The sequence below is a fragment of the Arachis duranensis genome, chromosome 3, assembly GCF_000817695.3.
Source record: "Arachis duranensis cultivar V14167 chromosome 3, aradu.V14167.gnm2.J7QH, whole genome shotgun sequence".
Taxonomy (NCBI): Eukaryota; Viridiplantae; Streptophyta; class Magnoliopsida; order Fabales; family Fabaceae; genus Arachis; species Arachis duranensis.
Genome location: NC_029774.3, coordinates 27,312,367 through 27,338,203, shown reverse-complemented (window position 1 = coordinate 27,338,203; position 25,837 = coordinate 27,312,367). Strand labels below are relative to the sequence as shown.

The following is a 25,837-nucleotide window of genomic DNA, read 5'->3' as shown; positions in this document are numbered from 1 at the left end:
ATATATACAATTGATGATTGTCTTGATTGATATCTTCGAAGCAAACTTCTTCTTTAAAGATATTGTATTTGGGGGAAAGTTCTTCAGGATGAGCAACTTTCTCAGTAAGGGGATTGGAAGAAGAATGGATAGGAGAGGAGGAGGAGGAAGACAGTGAGAAAAAGGAAAGGCGTCTAGAGAGAGAGCGAAAGAATTTAGACATGATTTCATAAAATCTGATATCATAGTCCTCCTTTGGTTCAGAGAGAATATATATATTATCACTAAACTATCACTTAAATTTTTGAATCTGGATTTTTAACTCTTTTTTTATCCTTTAAATTCATAGCCACCAGGAGTTCTTACGTTTGGATCTTATCACTTTCAAGGACATCGTCAAATTAACCTTACTGTCTAAACTCTAGGGTCTTACTGCTACAGCGAAGGATGGATTTACATTTAACTGTGTGGGGACAAGTGTCCCCATTGAATTTCACAAAATTTCACGTAGAACACAAAAAAAATATATTTACCCCTATTCAACAAATAAATTTGATCCCACTAAATTTTTTTCTTTGGTTCACACTCTCCCGTATATAAAAAAGAAATAAAAGGACCCAAAACATAAACATTAATCAATAATAATGAATATATAAAAGCACGAATATAAAGCACATCAATTAAATTTTAGTAGATGTATCCATTATCATTAGAAGTGGATATACTATAGATAATGTTAAAATAAAATTATTTTTTATTTGCTAACTCAATGCTTAATAAATTAAAAAATTAAATAAATATAATGAAGAACTAAAATTTGACTCCATTAAATATCTTTTTATTATAAAAAATTAAAAGTTTATCCATAAAAAATATATTTAGCTTAATATTAATAAAAAATAAATATTTAAATTATTTGAATATTTATAAATAATTTTAGACTTTTGGTATGTTTATGTAATTAAATATTATGAAAGAACTTTTTTTTATAAATTGTCTATATCAAAATTTGTAGCAAAATTTTAAAATCTAATCAATTGTTGAAGAAAGACCAAAAAAAGAATAGATTAAAAATAAAACAAAAGAAAATGTTGTCTGAAATCAAATGATTTAGTTTTTAAAATAAAAAAATATTTTTATAGAAATGAATTGAGACTCAAAAAAATATTATTTTTTATTAGTTTTTTTTAAATTAGCTTTAGGTTTGCCAATAACAACAACATTAGTTAAAAAATATTTTTCGCTATAAATATTATAAAGAGTCGATTTTATAATCATATAAGAGATGAATTTTTAAATGATTGTTTAATAACATATATAAAAAGAAAAACATTTAATTATATTGACAATGGAAAGAAAATATAAAACCTATTTAAATTCCTATTTTAGTGTTTAAATTTATTTGTTAGATAATTTGAAAACAAATTATATTTTATAATAATAAAGTATAATTATAAAAATTATTGTCATATATATATATGTATTGCCCCCACTAATAAAATTTTCTGGATCTGTCACTGGCTACAGCCCCATTGAGTGATAGAATTAAACAGCCTGTACTTCCAGATTTAAAGCGTTTATGTATAAAAATTAAGAACATGATCAGTAAATAAGAATATGAACAGAAAGTTCCCAGATCTATGAACCTCGGAGATATTTTAATGATAATATTTATATTCCTACTTTTCCATCAGGCTCTGATACCAGTTGGCCCCTAGTAAGGATATAAAAGGGAAAAGGGAAAGAAGGAGGAAGAAGGAGGCAAAAGCAAATGTCAGAAAAATGAATGCAGATGCAAGAACAAGGAAATAAATATGAAGTTAGATGCGGCGGTAGTCCGCACGCATATGCAGGTTAGGTATGAGGTTAGATGTGGCGGTAGTCCGCACACATATGCAGATGCAGAAAAGTAAATATGAAAATACGAAAATGAAGAACTGAAGTTTTATTGAATGATTGAAAAAGAAAGAAGAGGGAAGGAGAAGAGCTGGAGAGCTTACAAGGAAACTCTCAGAGCTTCTCTCACTAACTTCTCTCTATGTGTTTGTAAACTAAAAGGGTGCCTTACAATGAGAACAAGGTCTCGTTTTATAATTGAAGATACTACTGTTTCTACAGTACAGGTGAAAATAACCGGTACTATTTCTACAGTATAGGTTGATATGATTTTGAATTAAGTAATTACATAAATTTTGAGATTAAAGGCTAATCCTCTCCGAGGTCAATTCCAAAGCAGTCATCTTCGTTTTGATTATAACCGCTTGAGGATTCTGCTGACGAAGTAGGATTTTCTTTGTGCTTTTTATCTTTTTCGATCATCTGCATGATTTGCTGAGGTATTTTGCCAATGATTCTTTTGATTGAGCTCTTGCAAGGGCTGCAGTTATTTGAGCTTTCTGATTGAGAAACGAAGCCGTTTTCGGATCTGAAATCTTCTGACTGTGTGGATTGTTTTTGAACCATTCTCTGCCCTTATCTGGATAGGCCATTGGTGAATCAAATTGAGACCACCATTTTACGTAACCATGCCTTTGTAGGGTTGGAAGTGATTTGCAGTGGTCTGATTTTGCATATTTGTATTGCCAGAAAAATACCCATGCTAGTGAAAAATTTGAGAAAAATTTTAACATTACAGGAATACATGATTTCTGACTGTTAAATTTTGATTGAAAAAGTTTATACCCTTCATCTGTTGGTGAGGGTAGAATTTCTGGGATTGGTCCAAAGAAGTCCCACCATTGGTAGAACCAATTTGAAAAAACATAATTGGTTTTTCTTTTAAAATAGATTAACCATAAATGTCTGTATTGAGTATTTTGAAAGGTGTCCCCAAAACTACATTATTTTTTATATTTTTTGCTATAATAAAATCGGTGAAAATTCTGATATTTCCCTTTTCAATAAAGACATTGGTTATTTTAAAATTGATACTTAGCCTTTCGCCCGTTATTGAGCTAAGACGTTCAGTAGTTTTTTCGAAATATTTTGTGGGGATCAGACCTTCCTTAATACAATTTGAATCTGCACCTGAGTCAAAGAGTACTATGGTGTCGAAAACAAAATCTTTAATGACAATTCGGACATTTACGCGATTCTTCATGAAAGAGAACACATTTATTATTCTCAAAATTTCTTTTCCCTCATTGTCGTTAGAGATCTTATTTTCTTGTTCCTTAGAGCACTTAGTTTGGTTTAAAAGAGAACCAAGTTCTTCATCACCAGATTCTTCCTCTTGTATTAATTGCGAGAGAATGAGATAATGATTGTCTTGATTTCTTTTGATTTCCTGGATTTCTCTCTTAAGATTGTTAACCTCAGTTTGGAGGTCCTGAATGGTTATGGGACGAATAACTTATTTTTCTAATTTTTTGAAAATAGGTTTGACATCATATTTATTGTTAAGGACCAAATTTTTGGGTTTTTTCTCCTTTTGTAAAGATCTTTTTAGTTTCAAAAGGAAGTCTTTCTTTTGTTCTGGATTTTCAATAGCCTCTATAGCATCAAATAAGAGATCTTGATCTTTGGATAAAATATTAATTTGCTTGATATCTGAATCTGAGGATGACTCAACATCATCAACTTGGATGTTGTTGATATTATCATCCGAAGATTCTGGCCCAGAGTTATCATCTGAATTATTGATCATAAGATTATTAATTTGTTCCTCAATCTGAGGATCAAGGTTCAGATTATTAATCTTCCCTTTTAACCAACAATATTTGCTAACATGTCCAGGTTTTTTACATGCATAACAAATAATGGGGTTTTTTTGGGGATACTTTTGGAAATTCTTTTGAAAACCTGTTTCATTTTTAGGTTTTTGAAAACCTTTTTTGGATCTTCTGAAATTCTTTTCAGGATTATGTTTAAAATGTTTTGATTGGATGGTCTTTTAGATTTCCTTGGATGACAAGCAGGAAGACCAAATTGTTCACAGAAAGTTCCCAGATCGATACGATTTTGGATTTTCTCACGAGCAAGTTGCCTTTGGATTTTATCATCTTGACAAATCTTTAGGGCAACCTTTTGGATGAAAGAAATGAGTTGGCCATAACTTAACTCATCATAGGGTATTATCCCGTCTGGGGTTAAGCTCCGAATTTTGTCCCTTACTTTATCTCCCAGGGATTTGGGGAGTCCAGCAAGAAACTTTTCTTTCCAGAAAGGTTGTTGACTGTCTTCTTTGGTATAGACCCTAGTAAGAAAGGTGTCCTTATACCATCGAAATTCAAACAAAGTTTTGCATATGAGATTGGAAAGTAGCTCAGAAGATCGGTCTTTCCAAAGAGATAGATCAACTATGAAGTGGCTTGCTATGGTAAAGATTAAGGTATTGACAGCATCGGGGATAGTTTCCCGTCATCTCCAATGATGGGTTCGTTCTGATCATTGACTTTTATGGCGGAAAAGATTAAGTATTTTTGGTTATCAGAGAGGTAGTTATCCCACCATCCCTTTAGTTGGCCACTGAACCCGGAAACAATAACATTGGCTATAGCTTCTTCAGAGGTTTCATGGGCTGCTTGATAGGCTGTGCCTACCATTGTCATATGCTGAAGCAAAATCATGATATTATATTCCATTTTGCCGTCTATGTTCCATTCATACACATTATTGGCATTGAAGTTGACAAAACCTAGTTCTCTTTCTTCGAGAGCTAGATCTGGAGCGGAAACTCGATTATAACCATATGCAGAGGGTTTGGTTAAATCCTTCCACTTTGTTGGAGAGTTGGTTATAATAGGGCTGACCTTGAGGGATGACTTGCCAGAATCATCATTTTTCTCGAAGCAAGATTCATTAGAGTCATGGCAGAGGGCATTAATGGCTTTAGATGAGCGTGTTTAAATACGAGAAGTAGACTCACCAGAGTTTGTAGGAGTTTCAGGGATAGTGGTAAAACGATTTAAAAGTTGATCAATTTTTTGAATAACTTCTGAATCACCAGATTGTTGTTTTAAAATAGAGGTTTTAAGACTTTGTTTTGCCTTGATACTCATTTTGAAAGGTTTAAAAAGGGGTTTCTCAATACTTTTAGAAGTAGAGGCTTCAGAAATATTTTTCAAAGAGAAAGTAGATCCTGAAGAGGAAAGGTTGTCACCCAAGCATTGTAAAAATCTATTGGTATAATTTGATTGCTCAATGAGATTTTTAATATCTTTAGAAGCGACAGCTTCATCCACATTCTTTGATTTAAAGGGAAAGGCCATAACAGGGTTATGTCCTTCCGTATTTGAAATAATAAAAGCTTCTTTTGGAGAAAACTCAGATCTGACTAAGTTCCCATCTTTGACTTTCCAAGTTGAAATAACATTTGCTGAAAGCGAAGTTTGTTTGGTTTTGAAAGGATAATCAATGTTATTTTTGATGGAATAAGCATGAAACCATTCAAAAAAAGTAATATGCATTCTAACTTCATTTAAAAAGTTATAGTACTTTTCTTTGAATGATGAGATTTGAGCAGCTGTGTAAGTATGTAAATACCATTCTCTTTGGAGGTCATACTCTTCAGAGTAAAGGTTTTTACGTAAGGCTTCTCTATTTATAACAAATTCTATATTACTCATTGGGCATCATTCATAGAAGAGTATTGGGAATCAGCCATAGATGAGTATGTTGGAGATTGAATAGAAGATTCTATTTCAACATCATCATCTGAATGCTTTCCATCGGTTTGATAAACTGCTTGAGAAATGTTTGAATTATTTTGTAAACCAGAAATATGCATTTCAGAATTTACTGGTCTCAAAATTTTTGAAAACTAAGATTGAGAAGTCACTGAAAAAGATATTCTTGCTGAAACAAAATCATTAGATATTTGTGCTTCAGATCTAGAGGAAAAAGAGTTCCGTCTGTCGAAGAAAATCTCTATTTTCCCTGATTCATCCTGTTTTATTTCTCGCAAGAGAGGTGCTTGCCTAGGTTGCATTGGGATGGCTCGGTCAATTGACCATGACTAGGGGAGGTAAATTTCATCCCATCTTATGAGCCTTGGGATCATGACGTTGGCCTTTGTCATGTCTGTGACAAACAAAGTAGTTTCACGATCTTGGGACTTAAGAAGGACTCTTGAATTACAAGTGTTCATGACCTTGTATTAAATCCTATAGTTTAGAGCGGCTGGAATGGTCCCTTCTTTCATGTTGAGACCATGAATTCGAATGTTTAGGAAAAGAGAGTCAAGAATGTTAAGGTCTAATAGGTTGACCGTTTTGTTTGGAAAACAGTTGAAGTAAACCGGACCGTGCCCTAGACTTGTTTCAACTGTTCTGATTAAGGAGTCTTGGAAGTCATTCTGTCTAATATCTCTCAGACACATGAGGATAGAGGCATTCAAACCTTCTCGTATGAGTGGTTTGACTACAACTTGGACACACCCTATATGAAGATATCTGTAGTGACGAGCATGTTCTCTAACAGATTTTTTTGTCAGAAGATGGAATTCTTCACCATAATCTGGTCCTAGAGGAATGTTGTTCTCAGTAGTTTTAATGATATAGTCTGATTTTCTTTTGTTGTCATTAGGGACATATAACTCTTCTTGAGGGATCTTGGGTATTTCCCAATTGTCAATTACTTCATTGATATCTTCGAAGCAGACTTCTTCTTCAAAGATATTGTGTTTGGGGGAAAGTTCCTCAGGACGAGCAACTTTCTCAGTAAGGGGATTGGAAGAAGAATGGATAGGAGAGGATGAGGAGGAAGACAGTGAGGAAAAGGAAATGCGTCTAGAGAGAGAGCGGAAAAGTTTAGACATGATTTCATAAAATCTGATATCATAGCCCTCCTTTGGTTCAGAGAGAACATATATATTATCACTAAACTATCACTCAAATTTTTGAATCTGGATTTTTAACTCTTTTTTTATCCTTTAAATCCATAGCCACTAGGAGTTCTTACGTTTGGATCTTATCACTTTCAAGGACATCGTCTAATTAGCCTTACTGCCCAAACTCCATGGTCTTACTGCTACAGCCCCATTGAGTGATAGGATTAAACAGCCTGTACTTCTAGATTTAAAGCATTTATGTATAAAAATTAAGAACATGAACAGTAAATAAGAATATGAACAGAAAGTTCCCAGATCTATGAACCTCAGAGATAGTTTAATGATGGTATTTATATTCCTACTTTCCCATCAGGCTCTGATACCAGTTGGCCCCTAGTGAGGATATAAAAGGGAAAAGGGGAACAAGGAGGAAGATGAAGGCAAAAGCAAATGTCAGAAAAATGAATGCAGATGCAAGAACAAGGAAATAAATATGAAGTTAGATGCGGCGGTAGTCCGCACGCATATGCAGGTTAGGTATGAGGTTAGATGTGGCGGTAGTCCGCACACATATGCAGATGCAGAAAAATAAACATGAAAACACTAAAATGAAGAACTGAAGTTTTATTGAATGATTGGAAAAAAAAGAAGAGGGAAGAAGAAGAGCTGGAGAGCTTACAAGGGAACTCTCAGAGCTTCTCTCACTAACTTCTCTCTATGTGTTTGTAAACTTAATTTTTATACATAAACACTTTAAATCTAGAAGTACAGGCTGTTTAATCCTATCACTCAATGGGGCTATAGCAGTAAGACCCTGGAGTTTGGGCAGTAAGGCTAATTTGACGATGTCCTTGAAAGAGATAAGATCCAAACGTAAGAAATCCTGGTGGCTATGGATTTAAAGGATAAAAAAAGAGTTAAAACCCAGATTCAAAAATTTGAGTGATAGTTTAGTGATAATATATATGTTCTCTCTGAACCAAAGGAGGGCTATGATATCAGATTTTATGAAATCATGTCTAAACTTTTCCGCTCTCTCTAGACGCCTTTCCTTTTTCTCACCGTCTTCCTCCTCCTCCTCTCCTATCCATTCTTCTTCCAATTCCCTTACTGAGAAAGTTGCTCGTCCTGAGAAACTTTCCCCCAAACACGATATCTTTGAAGAAGAAGTCTGCTTCGAAGATATCAATCAAGCAATTGACAATTGGGAAATACCCAAGATTCCTCAAGATGAGTTATATGTCCCTGATGACAACAAAAGAAAATCAGACTATATCATTAAAACCGCTGAGAACAACATTCTTCTAAGACCAGATTCTGGTGAAGAATTCCATCTTCTGACCAAACAATCTGGTAGAGAACATGTTCGTCACTACAGATATCTTCATATAGGGTGTGTCCAAGTTGCAGTTAAACCACTCATACGAGAAGGTTTGAATGCCTCTATCCTCATGTGTCTGAGAGATATTAGACACAATGACTTCCAAGACTCCTTAATCGGAACAGTTGAAACAAGTCTAGGACACGGTCCGGTTTACTTCAACTATTTTCCAAACAAAACGGTCAGCCTGTTAGACCTTAACATTCTTGACTCTCTTTTCCTAAACATCTGAATTCATGGTCTCAACATGAATGAAGGTCCATTCCAGCCACTCTAATCTATATGATTCAATACAAGGTCATGCACACTTGTAATTCAAGAGTCCTTCTTAAGTCCCAAGATCTTGAAACTACTTTGTTTGTCACAGACATGACAAAGGCCAATGTCATGATCCCAAGGCTCATAAGATGGGATGAAATTGACCTCCCCCAGTCATGGTCAATTGACTGAGCCATCCCAACGCAACCTAGGCAAGCACCTCTCTTGCGAGAAATAAAACAGGATGAATCAGGGAAAGTAGAGATTTTCTTCGACATACGGAACTCTTTTTCCTCTAGATCTGAAGCAGGAACATCTAATGATTTTGCTTCAGCAAGAAGATCTTTTTCAGTGACTTCTCAATCTCAATTTTCAAAAATTTCGAGACCAGTAAATTCTGAAATGCATATTTCTTGTTTACAAAATAATTCAAACATTTCTCAAGCAGTTTATCAAACCGATGGAAAGCATTCAGATGATGATGTTGAAATAGAATCTTCTATTCAATCTCCAACATACTCATCTATGGCTGATGCCCAATACTCTTCTAGGAATGATGCCCAATGAGTAATACAGAATTTGTTATAAACAGAAAAGCCTTACATAAAAACCTTTACTCTGAAGAGTATGACCTCTAAAGAGAATGGTATTTATGTACTTACACAGCTGCTCAAATCTCATCATTCAAAGAAAAGTACTATAATTTTTTAAATGAAGTTAGAATGCATATTCCTTATTTTGAATGGTTTCATGCTTATTCCATCAAAAATAACATTGATTATCCTTTCAAAACCAAAAAAACTTCACTTTCAGCAAATGTTATTTAAACTTGGAAAGTCAAATATGGGAACTTAGTCAGATCTGAGTTTCCTCCAAAAGGAGCTTTTATTATTTCAAATACGGAAGAACATAACCCTGTTATGGCCTCTCCCTTTAAATCAAAGAATGTGGATGAAGCTGTCGCCCCTAAAGATATTAAAAATCTCATTGAGCAATCAAATTATACCAATAGATTTTTACAATGCTTGGGTGACAACCTTTCCTCTTCAGGATCTACTTTCTCTTTGAAAAACGTCTCTAGCCTCTACTTCTAAAAGTATTGAGAAACCCCTTTTTAAACCTTTCAAAATGAGTAGCAAGGCAAAAAAAGTCTTAAAACTTCCATTTTAAAACAAGAATCTGGCGATTCAGAAGTTATTCAAAAAATTGATCAACTTTTAAATCGTTTTACCACTGTCCCTGAAACCCCTACAAACTCTGGTGAGTCTACTTCTTGTATTCAAACACGCTCATCTAAAGCCATTAATGCCCTCTACCATGAGTCCAATGAATCTTGCTCCGAGCAAAGTGATGATTCTGGCAAGTCATCCCTCAAAGTCAGCCCTATTATGACCAACTCTCTAACCAAGTGGAAGGGTTTAACCAAACCCTCTGCGTATGGTTATAATCGAGTTTTCGCTCCAGATATAGCTCTCGAAGAAAGAGAACTAGGTTTTGTTAGCTTCAATGCCAATAATGTCTATGAATGGAACATAGACGGCAAAACGGAATATAATATCATGAGTATGCTTCAGCATATGACAATGGTAGGCACAGCCTATCAAGCAGCCCATGAAACCTCTGAAGAAGTTATAGCCAATGTTATTGTTTCCGGGTTCAGTGGCCAACTAAAGGGATGGTGGGATAACTACCTCTCTGATAACTAAAAGCACTCAATCTTTTTCGCCATAAAAGTTAATGATCAGAACGAACCCATCATTGGAGACGACGGGGAACCTATCTCTGATGCTGTCAATACCTTAATCTTTACCATAGCAAGCCACTTCATAGGTGATCCATCTCTTTGGAAAGACCGATCTGCTGAGCTACTTTCCAATCTCAGATGCAAAACTTTATCTGATTTTCGATGGTATAAGGACACCTTTTTTACTAGGGTCTATACCAGAAAAGACAGTCAACAACCTTTCTGGAAAGAAAAGTTCCTTGATGGACTTTCCAAATCCTTGGGAGATAAAGTAAGGGACAAAATTCGGAGCTTAACCCCAGATGGGATAATACCCTATGATGAGTTAAGCTATGGCCAATTCATTTCTTTCATCCAAAAGGTTGCCCTAAAGATATGTCAAGATGATAAAATCCAAAGGCAACTTGCTCGTGAGAAAATCCAAAATTGTATCGATTTGGAAACTTTCTGTGAACAATTTGGTCTTCCTGCTTGTCATCCAAGGAAATCTAAAAGACCATCCAATCAAAAAATTTTTAAACCTAATCCTGAAAAGAATTTCAGAAGATCCAAAAAAGGTTTTCAAAAACCTAAAAATGAAACAGGTTTCCAAAAGAATTTCCAAAAGTATCCCCAAAAAACCCCATTATTTGTTATACATGTAAAAAACCTGGACATGTTAGCAAATATTGTCAGTTAAAAGGGAAGATTAATAATCTGAACCTTGATCCGCAGATTGAGGAACAGATTAATAATCTTATGATCGATAGTTCAGATGATAACTCTGGGCCAGAATCTTCGGATGATAATATCAACAACATCCAAGTTGATGATGTTGAGTCATCCTCAGATTCAGATATCAAGCAAATTAATGTTTTATCCAAAGATCAAGATCTCTTATTTGATGCTATAGAGGCTATTGACAATCTAGAACAAAAGAAAGACTTCCTTTTGAAACTAAAAAAATCTTTACAAAAGGAGAAAAAAACCCCAAAATTTTGGTCCTTAGTAATAAATATGATGTCAATCCTATTTTCAAAAAATTAGAAAAATAAGTTATTCGTCCCATAACCATTCAGGACCTCCAAACTGAGGTTAACAATCTTAAGAGAGAAATCCAGAAAATCAAAAGAAATCAAGACAATCATCATCTCATTCTCTCACAATTAATACAAGAGGAAGAATCTAGTGATGAAGAACTTGGTTCTCTTTTAAACCAAACTGAGTGCTCTAACAAACAAGAAAATAAGATCTCTAACGACAATGAGGGAAAAGAAATTTTGAGAATAATAAATGTGTTCTCTTTCATGAAGTATCGCGTAAATGTCCGAATTGTCGTTAAAGATTTTGTTTTCGACACCATAGCACTCTTTGACTCAGGTGCAGATTCAAACTGTATTAAGGAAGGTCTGATCCCCACAAAATATTTCGAAAAAACTACTGAACGTCTTAGCTCAATAACGGGCGAAAGGCTAAGTATCAATTTTAAAATAACCAATGTCTTTATTGAAAAGGGAAATATCAGAATTCCCACCGATTTCATTATAGCAAAAAATATAAAAAATAATGTAGTTTTGGGGATACCTTTCATAAATCTTTTGTTTCCATATCTGGCAGATTTTCCTGGACTTACCTCTTTTGTGGGAGGATAGGTAACTTTCTTTGAGTTCTTAGACTCGCCAAAACAAAGATCTCTAAACCTAATTGAATCCAAAACCAAACAGATTTGTTTTTTAAAAGAAGAAATCTCTTTCAAAACCCTTGAATCACAACTTACTCAACCAAAGATTCAAGAAAAAATAAAAAATCTTTCAAATCACATTGAAAAGTCTATTTGTTCTGATTTGCCTCATGCCTTCTGGAATAGGAAAGAACACATTGTTGATCTTCCCTATAAAAAGGATTTCAAAGAATCAAAAATCCCTACAAAAGCTCACCCCATTCAAATGAATGAGCAGCTTTTACAGCATTGTCAAAAAGAAATTAAAGATCTTTTGGATAAAAGGTTAATTCGTCCTAGCAAGAGTCCTTGGTCTTGCTCTGCTTTTTATGTTAATAAACAAGCTGAGATAGAACGAGGAACTCCCAGGCTTGTCATCAATTACAAACCTTTGAATCAAGCTTTACAATGGATTCGTTACCCCATCCCAAACAAAAAGGATTTGCTTAATAGGTTAAACTTAGCAAACATTTTTGGCAAATCCAAATCACTGAATCAGACCGATATAAAACGGCATTTACAGTTCCATTTGGGCAATATGAATGGAATGTAATGCCTTTTGGTCTGAAAAATGCCCCTTCCGAATTTCAGAAAATCATGAACGATATTTTCAACCCATACTCAAACTTTGCAATTATTTATATTAATGATGTCTTAATCTTCTCCCAAAATCTGGATGATCATTTCAAACATGTTAAAACTTTTATGTACATCATCCAAAAAAATGGACTCGCTATTTCTAAATAAAAAATTATTCTTTTTCAGACAAAAATCTGCTTTTTTGATCATATGATTTTCCAGGGAACAATAACTCCTAATGAAAGGTCAATTTTGTTTGCAAAAAAGTTTTCAGATTATATCCTTGATAAACATCAGCTCCAGAGGTTCCTAGGATGTCTCAATTATGTTTCACATTTCATCCCGAATCTTAACAATCTCATTAAGCCCCTCCATGATAGGCTTAAGAAGAATCCTCCACCTTGGACGGACAAACATTCCGATATTATTAGATTTCTTAAAACCAAAGTCCAGAATCTCCCTTGTCTATACCTACTTGTTCCTCAGGCATTCAAAATAGTGGAAACTGATGCATCAGATTTAGGATATGGTGGTATCTTAAAACAAAAATTGCATGATAAAGAATGTATCATTGCATTTACATCAAAACATTGGAATACTACTCAACAAAAATATTCCACTATCAAAAAAGAAATTTTAGCCATTGTCTTATGCATCACAAAATTTCAATCTGACTTACTCAATCAAAAATTTTTAGTCCGAGTTGACTGTAAATCGGCTAAAGATGTTTTACAAAATGATGTTAAAAATCTTACATCGAAACAAGTTTTTGCCAGATGGCAAGCTATATTAAGCGTTTTTTATTTTGATATTGAGCACATCAACGGCAACTCAAACTCTCTCCCTGACTTTCTCACACGTGAATATTTGCAGGGGGACAAGCAAAAAAATGATGCCTAAAAAGGCAACTTTAGCCTCAGCAAGAGGCAGAGGCGTTCGTCTAGCCCTACCCGGGCCAATCAGAAGATCTGGGTCTAGCACCCCAACAGGGTCATCTACCTAATAGCCTACTCAACAATCTGGGTCATCTACCCAACAACCCACTCAATAATCCGTTGAACCCACAAACAACCAAGCCAAACAAACTAAGGCAGACTATGCCTTCCCAATTGAAACCTTCTCGGTCTTACAAGACCAAGGTCTCACTAAACTCAACAAAAAGTCTTGGGCTGACATTTCCAACGAGTCAGATGAAGAAATTGACTTGGCTCAATTGATATCCCAAATGGCCAATCATAAAATAGTCATACAAATACCAAAAGAAAAGGCTATTGTCCAGACACCCCAAACATCCTCAACCTCTACCAAAACACAAAAAGCCCAAACCAATTACATGTCTACAAACAAAACCTCAAACATTATCCATATGGAGCCTGAATTCTGGGATAGCTCACCAAACAAAGTCATCCCAAAGATTTTTCCTACTGGGTTCCACTTCAGGCCTTTAGCACCCAACAAAACCTGCCAATTTTACGAATTCATCTTAATAGATAATGACTCAGTATCTATTAAACATTACAAGGATAAAACCAATCCTTAATTTATAACCCATTCAACTATCCAAATCCTCAGAATTTTGTCCCCAAAATAATTTGGGAACAACCTAAACAAAATTCAAAAATTTTCTCAAAATTATGACCCAATAGGTTTTAATTATTAGGACAACATGGAAGCCTGGACTAAAGTATTTTGGTTTCAAAATACTCAGTATAGACATTCATGGTTAATCTATTTTAAAAGAAAAACCAATTATGTTTTTACAAATTGGTTCTACCAATGGTGGGACTTCTTTGGGCCAATCCCAGAAATTCTACCCTCACCAACAGATGAAGGGTATAAACTTTTTCAATCAAAATTTACAGTCAGGAATCATGTATTCCTGTAATGTTAAAATTTTTCTCAAAATTTTCACTAGCATGGGTATTTTCCTGGCAATACAAATATGCAAAATCAGACCACTGCAAATCACTTCCAATCCTACAAAGGCATGGTTACGTAAAATGGTGGTCTCAATTTGATTCATCAATGGCCTATCCAGATAAGATCAGAGAATGGTTCAAAAACAATCCACACAGTCAGAAGGTTTCAGATCTGGAAACGGCTTCGTTTCTCAATCAGAAAGCTCAAATAGCTGCAGCCCTTACAGGAGCTCAATCAAAAGAATCATTGGCAAAACACCTTCAGCAAATCATGCAGATGATCGAAGAAGATGAAAAACACAAAGAAAATCCTACTTCATCAGCAGAATCCTCAAGCAGTTATAATCAAAATGAAGATGACTGCTTTGGAATTGACCTCGGAGAGGATTAGCCTTTAATCTCAAAATTTATGTAATCACTTAATTTAAAATCATATCAACATGTACTGTAGAAATAGTACCGGTCATCTTCACCTGTACTGTAGAAACAGTAGTATCTTCAATTATAAAAGGAGACCTTGTTCTCATTGTAAGGCACCCTTTTAGTTTACTTATACATAGAGAGAAGTTAGTGAGAGAAGCTCTGAGAGTTCCCTTGTAAGCTCTCCAGCTCTTCTTCTTCCCTCTTCTTTCTTTTCCAATCATTCAATAAAATTTCAGTTCTTCATTTTCGTATTTTCATATTTACTTTTCTGATCTGCATATGTGTGCGGACTACCGCCACATCTAACCTCATACCTAACTTGCATATGCGTGCGGACTACCGCCGCATCTAACTTCATATTTATTTCCTTGTTCTTGCATCTGCATTCATTTTTCTGACATTTGCTTTTGCCTCCTTCTTCCTCCTTCTTCCCCTTTTCCCTTTTCTATCATCACCAGGGCCAACTGGTATATATATATATATTAGGGGTAGTAAAATGGGTCGAATTCGTCGGACCGACCCACCAAACCCGCTAAAAAAGGTGGGTCACGCTAGAACTTTAGACTTGTCCAATTAAAAAAATTTGCCAAATTATGTATATATGTTTCAATTATGTGACTTTATTTATTTTATTTTATAATTTCGTATATATGTTCAAATGATGTGATTTATTTTTTAAAATAAAGATGGTTCTATTGACAAATATTATTTTGAACAATTTTATTGAAATTAAAAATTTTAAAAAGATAGTAAAAAAATTATATTATAATTTGACTATTTTTTACTTGTATTTAATTGTTTAATTGTTATTTTTTGTTAATTTTAATTTATTTTATTTTTCAAAAAACAAAACAAAGTCAAACGGCTAGCATTTTGTACCCACTTTAGTTGGTAGGGCAGGCCGGCCCGCATTGCCACTCCTAATATATACTATATAGTAATTTTTTATATATTGAATAATTATAATCATATAATAACATTGAAATCAGAAAACATATTAACTCCATTATAGTTTAACTATTTAAAATATCATTTTAATATAATTTTTAATATTATAAAAAAAATTTGCATAAAAATTTTGCGGGTTTGGCGAATTTTTTTAATTTGACAGATTTCAAATCCTAGTATGATCCGTCTTTTTCAGCGGATTTAGCGGATCGGCCCGACGAGTTCAACCCATTTTGCCTCCCCTACTGATCATGCTGATGCAGCAATATTGCCAATTTCATGGACACCCACAGGAAGACCCCAATAAATTCATCTCTGACCTTCTGTAGTTCTGTGACACAGTAGAGACCAATGGAATAGAGCTTGAAATCTCCAAGCGAATACTCTTTCCATTTGCTTTGAATGATCAAGCAAAGCTATGGTGGATTTATGAACCCCAGAGGAAGTGTGAACACTTGGGATAAGGCTGTTAACAAATTTCTGAACAGGTTCTCCTCCTCGCAGAGATGGACTAAGCTAATGACAGATGTTCAGACCTTCAAGCAGAAAGAGGTAGAATCCCTCTATGATGCTTGGAAGAGGTAATGCCATTGTTGTTTATGAGGAAGATGCTACCCCTGTCACCACTATGATTCATCAACCTGATCCTTCTGTTGCTATTTGCATAATAATTAATTTTAATAAATAAAAAATACTCATATATTATATATTTAATTATTTAAGAATAAATGATTTTTGTTGCCGTTTAAAATATTGTGTATTGAAATATTGCTATTTAAAGCATTTAGGGTTAAGTTTCTTTATAAATAAGTTTTTTTTTATAAATTATTGTTAAAACTTTAAAGACTCGGTTTTCACCCGGGTTAGACCTGGTATAGTTGTGGCCCAAAAATATTTAGATTTCATCGGGTCTAAAACCGAGTTAGGGTCTAAAAAATAAATCCAGTGTATATTTAGAACCGAATTTAGGTAAAAACAAACTCGATTTCATCCAATCCATAAACACCTCTAATAATATTATGTCATTTTGACATAAATTCTGTTCGGTTTGTCGGGTGAACGGAGCGGTAAGAGAGACGAGGGAAATCTGGACCTTGGCTGCTGACGAATGGATGGACCTCCCGAATTCGTGTGGAAGAATAGATGGTTGAAGCCTCGCGATCTCACGAGTTGTGGAGTTGGAGAGGGGGGAGCTATATGCAAAAAGGAATCCGATGCTCAAGTCAGGATCCGTACATATGGCAGTAAGAGTGAGGGTATGGTGACGTACCTCAGGGAGGGGTAGGGCCATCCCCCTATATACTCTGCACCTAGCGCGGGTCCCACAGGAGCAGACCCGCCTTCCAGAAAGTTTCCTTTCCCCCAGCTATCAGGTGCTTTGCTGGAGGGGTGGAAGCGTCGGGTCGGCCTCTTGGTTTGGGTTCGAGGTGCCTGTCGGGACGTATTTCTGGGCTGGGGTATTATGCCAGCTGAGCCGGGTCGGAACAGTACCCCCAACGCCCCAGCTACGGCCGTGAGCGCCGTTGTTGGCGCATTCTGATCTCCTTCTGTCGTATCGTCGCTGCGTCGGCCGCTCGTGATTGGGGCGTGCCTTCTACGCGCAAGTGGGTTTCATCGCCTCGAGGGAATGTCATTTGTTGCCTCGTTCTCCACGCCAGGCATTTAATGTTCTTAATTGCTGATTTGAACCCTGCGCAGAATGACCATTTTTCCCCTGTCTTTTGCGCTCCCAGGCTTCCGTTATTATTTAGTTCTCCCTGCTTTTGTGTTTCAGTTTCCTACTTCCAGATTACCACCAAAAACTCCTCATTTCCCTTCCACACTCTCTAAAGTCACTTTATTCTAAATTGTTCCTGTTTCACCAAAACTTTCTCAAGATTACGCCGCTCCTTTCGATCATCATCACTATTCTGGTAAGTTTCTTCTTTCTTTCCTGCTTCTCAATCTTGCCTCATGCTTATGCTGCTTGTATGCTCTTCCCTGTTTGTGCTTGTTTGGATTAAGTGTTAGATTTGCATTTTTGAGTTTTGACAATGTTAGGTAAATGATAGGGGGTTCCATTTAGGTTCCTAATTTTTTGTCTTTATTTAGCTATAGATTTAGCCTTGGTTTAACTGTAGATAGACTCATCGTAGCATTTAGCGTTAGTTCTTGTTTTTCTCACCTACCGACCTTGTAGTCTGATCTTGAGTGGTGCCTCCATTGTAAGTTTGGCACAACTTCCTCTTCCGAGGCCCCATGATGACAGATACGCCTGGATCACCTCAGATGTGAAGGATACACCTTCACAAATAACCTTAGAGGATCTCATGGAGTTTCGTCTTCGCGACCAAGATGAGGAGGGACACTATGAGGTGTTTGTTCCTGCCGCCCACTAGCGCATATGCCAGCTTAATCTTAACATCCCCCGAATTGCTGATTGGATCTGGATGTGTAAAGTGATGTTCACCGTTCTGGGGGTTCGCATCCCCTTTTCCCCTTTCCAAATGGTGCTTCTTAACTGGTGCGATGTGGCCCTGTCGCAGTTGCATCCGAACAGTTGGGCGGCCATCCGGTGTTTTGAGATGGTCTACGAGTACCTAAACCTGCCGGCCTCTGTGGAGGTGTTCTTATGGTTGTTTGTCTTGACTAACCCTTCCAAAGAGGGAAGACACAAGAAGGGGTTTATGTCCTTCTGGTCTACTCGGGGCAGATGAATATTTGGGGTGTTTAAAGATTCATTTCGTGGTTTTAAAGATAAGTATTTTAAGGTCCGACCCGTCGAGGGTCATCATCCTTTCTAGTTGACCCTGGAAGGGGAGCGGCGAATTCTGACCTACTGGAGTTTCGGGTCCGGGTCCAACGCTTTTACGAAGGTTACATACAAAGACCTTACTCAGCGGGATAAGAACATTGCTGACGTGTTGGTGGCCTTTTTTTAACAAGAACAACATCAACCCTCATCTTTTAATGGGTGACCGGGAGATGGGTAGAGGTTATATAGGTAAGTGGTCAGTTGGTTGTGTTGCCCTTCTCCTCTTTTTCTTTTTTTTTTCCAAGCTGACGGGTTGTTGTGTCTACTGCAGTGGACATGGCCGCCGAACACACTGGACTTGAGGATTTGATGGCCCAATTCCTTTCTGAGTATAGTGAGGATAGCTCTGTGACACAGCTGCCAAGCATCCGTCCTCCCCAAATGCCAAAGCACAATCAGCTCTTCCTCCTCTCCCCCTATGGGGCCTAGCCGTCCCATCGTAATGACTGGTCCGAGCAGTAGCGGAGTGGTGCCTCTTGAGGTAGACCCGGCTGGAGAAGGTCCCGATGTCACTATAGACGACAATCCTCGCAAGCGGAAGCCGGCCTCTAGTCCTGAGGGGTCACTCACTGTTATGGAGAAGAATTTTGACGATGGGGGTTTCATTGACTTGCAGCTCATGCCCGACACTGATGAATTCTTTCATGATGGGGACCTGGGCGCTCAGGCTAGGTGGATCTACCGATGTATGTTGCGGGCCACGACCATTTCGAGGAAAGCCGAGCCGATCTGACGCAGGTTGGGTCCTTAGACAAGAAGTATCACCAAACCCTTCGGGAGGTTGAGAGGCTGAAGGCTGAGGTTGGGGTCTTAAAGGAGAAGCTAGCCGACTCAGAGGGGAAACTGGAGACCTCTGACGAAGCAGTCGCTCGTCTTACAGAGCGGGAGATGACCCTAGAGTCTCAGCTTAACTCTGCTCGCACCGAAACTTCTGCAGCTCAGGCTAAGGTTACTGCTTTGGAGGCCAAGCTTGAAAAGGTCGAGAAATCGGCCAATAGTGCTAAAGATGAGGTTGTTGGGCTAAAGCAGGAGGTTGCCGTTGCTGGGCTAAAGTAGGAGGCTGCCGACCTGAGGAAGAAAAATAAGGATACGGTGAAGAAGGTGATGTAGGTGATTAATGGGACCGAGGAGGCGATTAAGGCCCAGGTCAAGCTGCTTTCTCCCGACTTCGACACTTCTGCGATTGGAGCGTTCAAGACTATCCGAGATGGTCAAATTGTTGACATTTCGAAGAAGTGATGTATTTTTACTGGTATGTTATTTTGAACTTGTGTAATAGTTTTGTGTAGATCTTTGAACCCTTTTGTAATTTCTATAACTCGTTTACCGTTTTGTTATTGGTGATTGAAAATTTGTTTACCATTTTTGTAATTGTCGGTCTATTTACCGTTTTTGGTCAAATTTGTTTGGTAATCTTCTAGTTATGTACTGTTCCATTGTCATTGGTAATTGGGGAAGCCAGTCGGTGGCTTTCATATTTTACAAAATTTCAAACTGTGGCTTATTTTTGTAGCCGTGTATTGTAGTGTTGACGGTGTCGTTGGCTTCCGGGGTGATCAGTCCCGAGAGGCCGTAATCTCAGTAGACCGGTTAGTTGGCAAGTCAGATAAAGATACGAATAGAAATAAAGTGAAAAAGGAATATATTAAATGATTGACAAAAATAAAAAATTGACAATAATCCAACATAAAGTAAAACAGATGTTACTGAATCAGGGGTACGGGTGGCCGTTTTGGATGCTAGGAGTAGAACCTTGTCAAGTTTGCCACGTTCCATGTTCAGGGTACCTCCTTCTCGTCTAGACGCTTCAATTTGTAAGCCCCGTTACCGACCACTTCCCTCACTCTGTATGGACCTTCCCAATTGGCAGCCAGCTTGCCTTCCCCGGGGGTGTGGAGGCCTACGTCGTTGCGTCGTAGGACCAGGTCATTTGGCTCAAAGGTCTTCCTTAATACCCTGGTGTTGTAACGGAGCGCTATTCTCTGCTTTAACGCCACTTCCGACAAGTGCGTCATTTTCCTGGTTTCGTCGATCAAGTCCTTCTCTACAGCTTTCTCAACTCCACCCAGGAGATGTCGTGGACTAGGCTCCCCGACTTCCACAGGGATAACTCCGTCAACCCCATAGGTAAGTCGTAAAGGGATTTTCCTGGTGGAGGATTGAGGTGTTGTTCTATATTACCATAGGACTGACGCTAGTTCGTCTGCCCACGAACCCTTCTTCTGGTCAAGTCGCCTTTTGATGCCATGGAAGATGACTTTGTTTGCTGCTTCCACTTGGCCATTATTTTGTGGGTGCTCCACTGATGAGAACCTCTGTTTTACACCCAGACCTGTGAGGAACTCCCTGAAATTCTTGTCCACAAATTGCGTTCCATTGTCTGATATTACGGTCTCTGGGATTCCAAATCTGGAGATTACCTGTCTCCACATGAACTTACGGCAGTTTGCTGATGAAATGCTGGCTAGTGGCTCCGCTTTGACCCACTTTAGATAGTAATCAATAGCCACGATCAGGTACTTAACCTGCCCGGGCCCTACCGGGAATGGTCCCAAAAGGTCAATGCCTCACTAGCTAAAAGGCCAGGAGGCCATAAGAAAACTTAGCTCAGATGCCGGGGTCTTACGAAAATTTGCATTTTCTTGGAACTTCTTGCATCTCTTGAAGAATTCTTGGGAATCCATCATCATCGAGGGCCAAAAGTAGCCGGCCCTCACGAGCTTCCGGGCCAAAGCCTTTCTCCGATGTGGTGGCCGCAACATCCCTCATGGACTTCTCTTAGTATGTAGTCCATCTGGTCGGGTCGCAAGCACTTCAACAAGGGTTGGTTCAACCCTCTCTTGTATAGCTGGCCTTGTATTATTATGTACTTGGCTGCCTCCCTTCTCAATGCCTTTACTGCCTTGTCATTGTCGGGGAGCTTCCTGCTTTCCAAAAAATCAGCAATTGGGTCCACCCATGAGGGTATGACATCTTCTCGGGTCACGCACAGGGCGACTGTCAGTTCCTTCACTAACCCCTGGATCAAAGAGCAGTTTCCCATTCTAGGCTTTGTACTAGCCAATTTGGATAGGAGGTCGGCTCGTGTGTTCCTCACTCTTGGAATGTGCTGCACCAGGACCTGCTCAAAGTTCTTTCTTAGGTCCCAAAATTTTTCCAGGTATTTTTGCAGTAGAGGGTCTTTGGCTGGGTAAGTTCCATTGATTTGGGAGGTGACGACTTGAGAGTCGCTGTTCACCTCTACTCTTATTACCCCGACTTCTTTTGACAACAGCAGGCCACCAATTAGGGTCTCGTATTCCACCTGGTTGTTAGAGACCGGAAAATCGAACTTGACGGATTGCTCGTACACTATCCCTGTTGGGCTCTCAAGGATTATTCCTGCCCTCCCAGAGGTCTGGTTGGAAGCTCCGTCAACATGGAGTTTCCACCGCGTGCCCGGGGTTTCGTGGGGATTTCCAGTGACTTCAACCAGAAAGTCTGCCATGGCCTGGGCCTTGATTGAATGTCTAGGCTCATATTGTAGGTCATATTGAGATAGCTCGATTGCCTAGGTCATCATCCTTCCGGTTAGGTCGGATTTTTGCAAGACCTGGCATGTCGCTTGGTCCGTTCTAACGATCACTTGATGACCCTGGAAGTACTGTCGCAACCTTCGAGATGAAGTCAATAGTGCATATGCTAACTTTTCCAGCTTGCTATACCTTAGCTCTGTCCCTTGCAGCGCTTTACTGACAAAGTAAAACGGCTGTTGGGTTTTTCCTTCCACTCGTACCAAGACAGCCGCCAAGGCTTCATCTGTTACCGCCAAGTACAAGAACAGTGTCTCACCATCCCTGGGTTTGCCGAGGACTGGGGGTGGCGAGAGTATGCTCTTGAAGAGGTTGAAAGCCTCCTCGCATGATGGGGTCTATTCAAAAACTATTCCTTTTTTCATCAAGTTGAAGAATGGCAGGGCTTTGGCTGCCGATGCTCCGAGAAAGCGGGAATAGGGCCGTGAGTCTTCCGACCAGCCTTTGTGTGTCCTTAACGCACCTCGGGCTCGTCATTTGCAGGATCGCCTCGCACTTCTCAGGGTTGGCATCCACTCCCCTCTGAGTTATCATGAAACCCAAGAACTTTCTGGCCTCCATGGCAAAGGCGCACTTGAGAGGGTTAAGTCTCATATTATGTTGTCGGAAGGACGTGAACACGGTCTTTAGGTCCCCAATTAGGTTTTTCGACCGGCCGGTCTTTACCAAGATGCCGTCCACATACACCTCCACTGACTTCCCGATAAGTTCGCTGAAGACTTTACTCATTAACCTTTAATAGGTTGCTCCTGCATTCTTTAATCCAAATGGCATTACCCTGTAGCAGTAGGTGCCACTTGGCATTATGAATGCCGTTTTTTCTTCATCTGGTCGGTGCATCAGGATCTGGTTGTAACCAGAATATGCGTCCATGAAACTCAGGAAGCGATATCCCGCGGCCCCGTCCACTAGAGCGTCAATGTTGGGGAAGGGGAAGGAGTCCTTGGGCCATGCCTTGTTGAGGTCGGAGTAGTCTACACACATCCTCCACTTTCTGTTGGCATTCTTAACCAGGACTACATTCGATAGCCAGGTTGAGTAGTCTAGCTCTCGGATGAACCCTGCTTCTAGCAAGCTGGCCATTTGCTTGGCAACCTTGTTGGCTCTCTTCTGTGTCATCTTCCTTCGTCTTTGGGCTACGGGCTTGGCCTCTGCCTTCACGGCCAGGTGGTGTGACATGAACCGGGGGTCGATCCTTGGCATGTCGGCTGGCATCCAAGCAAACAGATCGCCATTTGCTCGGATCATTTCCATCAAATGCTCTTTCAAGTTGTGGGGAAGGTTTCTATTCACAAAGGTGAACTTATCTTCCGAGTCACTGACCCTGAACTTTTCCAGGTCTGCTTCAGGCTCTGGCCTTGGTTTGTTGTCAACCCTGGCATCCAGGTAGGCTAGGAAGACCCCGGATGCCTCCTTTGACTTCTTCCTTAGGGAAAGGTTGGCGTCGTCGCACGCAACCGCCGTCTCTAGATCTTCCCTGATGGATCTAACTGATCCATCATCTGCCACAAACTTCATCATCAGTAGCTTGGTACATATTATCGCTCTAAACTCATTGATGGTTTTCCTTCCAAAGATGAGGTTCTTCATTGTCAGTAGCTTGGTACATATTATCGCCCCAAACTCGTTGTTCATATTCCTCCCCAAGATAAGGTTGTAAGCCGTGGAGTCCCTCAGGATGACAAATTCTGCCATTAGTGACCTCTTTCCTTGACTTGCCCCTATGGACACCAGGAGGGAGATTATTCCATCAGTTTTCATAAAATTATCCTCTAAGCCGACCACACCGTGCTGGTGAGTTCTTAAGTCGGTTTCTCGGAGACCAAGGGCGTCAAACACGTTTTGGAACAGGATGTTTGAGTCGGCTCCAGTGTCAACGAGAATTCGCCTGACCAAACCGGTTCCCACTCTTGCTGTGTTTACCATGGGGGGTTTTTCGGCAGGTCGTGGAAGCATTGGTCCTCCGGTCTGAACGATATCGTTGGGATTTTCCTGGGGAACGGCCTTTGGCTAGCTGATGACATGGCCAGGACCTTAACATTTTTCTTCGTTGCCGACTTAGACCTTGGTGCCACATCCCTCCCGACTACGAGATTCACGATGGTGAGACCACGGTTGTTGTCCTCTTCGGGTTCTTGCCTTGGTTTCATGACACGGCTCCTGTCGTTGCTAGATCGGTATTGCTCTAGCCTCCTGGGTTCTCTTATGAGGTGCGAGAACTCCGCTAGCTTGCCTTCCTGGATCGCCTACTCCAGAACGTCCTTCAAGTAAAAACAATCTTGGGTTTTATGGCCGAAGCCCTTGTGGTAGTCACAGTAGAGGTTCTTGTTCCCTTCGGTTCTGTCCTTGAGTTGGCGAGGCTTCGACAAGATGCCTTTGTCGGCTATATGCTGGTACACCTTAACGATCGGGGCCGTTAGGGTGGTGTAGTTAGTGAACTTTCCTGCTCGGGGGAACGTCTTAATGGTTTTAGCTGGCGTTCCGTCCTTGGAGTGCTCCTTAGGCCATTCCCCGTTACCGGGCTGACGAGCAGGGTGATAGGTGGGTTGCCGCTTGTTGGCTGCCATGACCTGGCTGACCTCCTCGTCGTTGATGTACTCTCTAGCCACATTTTGGATTTCTTGCATTGTCCACACAGGCTTGGTGGTGAGGTGTTTCCTATAGTCTTTGTTCAACAACCTGTTTGTCAGACACAAGCTGGCCACTGAGTCGGTCAGGCCTTCGATCTCCAGGCATTCATCGTTGAACCTGTCCAGGTACTTCCTAGTCGGTTCTCCGCTTCTTTGTGTCACCCACAGCAAGTTGATCAGGTGCTTTGCTTTGGCAATGCGCGTGGTGAACTGAGCCAGAAAAGCGCGGGTTATGTCCGTAAAAGTCGTTACAGAGCCTTGAGGGAGGGCGTTAAACCAACGGATTGCCGGTCCCGCCAAGGTCACGGGAAAGGCGCGACATCTCACCTCATCGCCCACACCCTCCAGGTTCATCCTTGCCTCAAAGGCCGTTAGGTGTTCCTAGTGGTCCTGGGTCTCGTCGTACCTCATATCCGTTGGCTTGTCGAAATGTTTCGATAGCCGGACCTCGAGCATGGATTGGTGAAAAGGGGTTGCCCCCATGATTACGGTTTGTCACCGCCTCCTTGGTCTCTCCCTACTATCTTCTCAGTTCTCTTCTGTATGTCTCACTCGGGGTCGAGTGTAGATTATGGGGTCTTGCCGTCTCCTTGGTACTTCCCTACTTTCCCCCTGGCCCTCTGACTGGGATCGGGGGGTGGTGTACATCTGGAGCGGTCTCTCCGGGAGCTTCTTTCCCTGGTTTCCCCCCTCCTTTGAGGAGATCGAAAACGAGGTTGGTTCGGGGCGGGTTAGTAGTGCTCTCTGTTTGCTAGCTCTTGCTCCAAGTTTTTCACCCTGTGGTATAGCTCCTGCATTATTCTCGTGTTGTCACTTCCCGTTCCTCCAAAGGGACACCTTTCCTGGGAATGGGAGGGAAGCTCATCTCGTCAGGGAGGGGATCTTGTGCGTTCACGGGAGGAAGCCAAGGAGGCTACTCTACTGGTTCGGTGAACCAAGTCCTCCACACATGGCTTACCTCCATCCTCTCCTTCCACTGGACCTAACAGAAAATCTATTCAGGCCAAGTCCCCACAGACGGTGCCAATGTTCGGTTTGTCGGGTGAACGGAGCGGGTAAGAGAGACGAGGGGAATCTAGACCTTGGCTGCTGACGAATGGACGGACCTCCCGAGTTCGTGAGGAAGAATGGATGGTTGAAGC

The 25,837-nt window shown here is 39.7% G+C and overlaps 2 protein-coding genes across 2 annotated transcripts in view; both read right to left on the bottom strand.

The window, feature by feature from the left end:
- The window catches only part of LOC107478328 (unknown seed protein USP), a 30,773-nt gene extending 6,782 nt beyond the window's left edge, over positions 1 to 23,991 (bottom strand). Inside the window, exon 1 of the mRNA XM_016098468.3 lies at positions 23,927 to 23,991. Coding sequence (XP_015953954.2) covers positions 23,927 to 23,991 — 65 coding nt within the window. The remainder of the gene's footprint in view (positions 1 to 23,926) is intronic.
- Positions 23,992 to 24,311: 320 nt separating this feature from the next.
- Positions 24,312 to 25,049, bottom strand: LOC107478356 (uncharacterized). Its single transcript, XM_016098498.1, has one exon. The coding sequence runs from the start codon at positions 25,047 to 25,049 to the stop codon at positions 24,312 to 24,314; it is 738 nt and encodes a 245-aa protein (XP_015953984.1).
- Between the last annotated feature and the right edge of the window lie 788 nt (positions 25,050 to 25,837).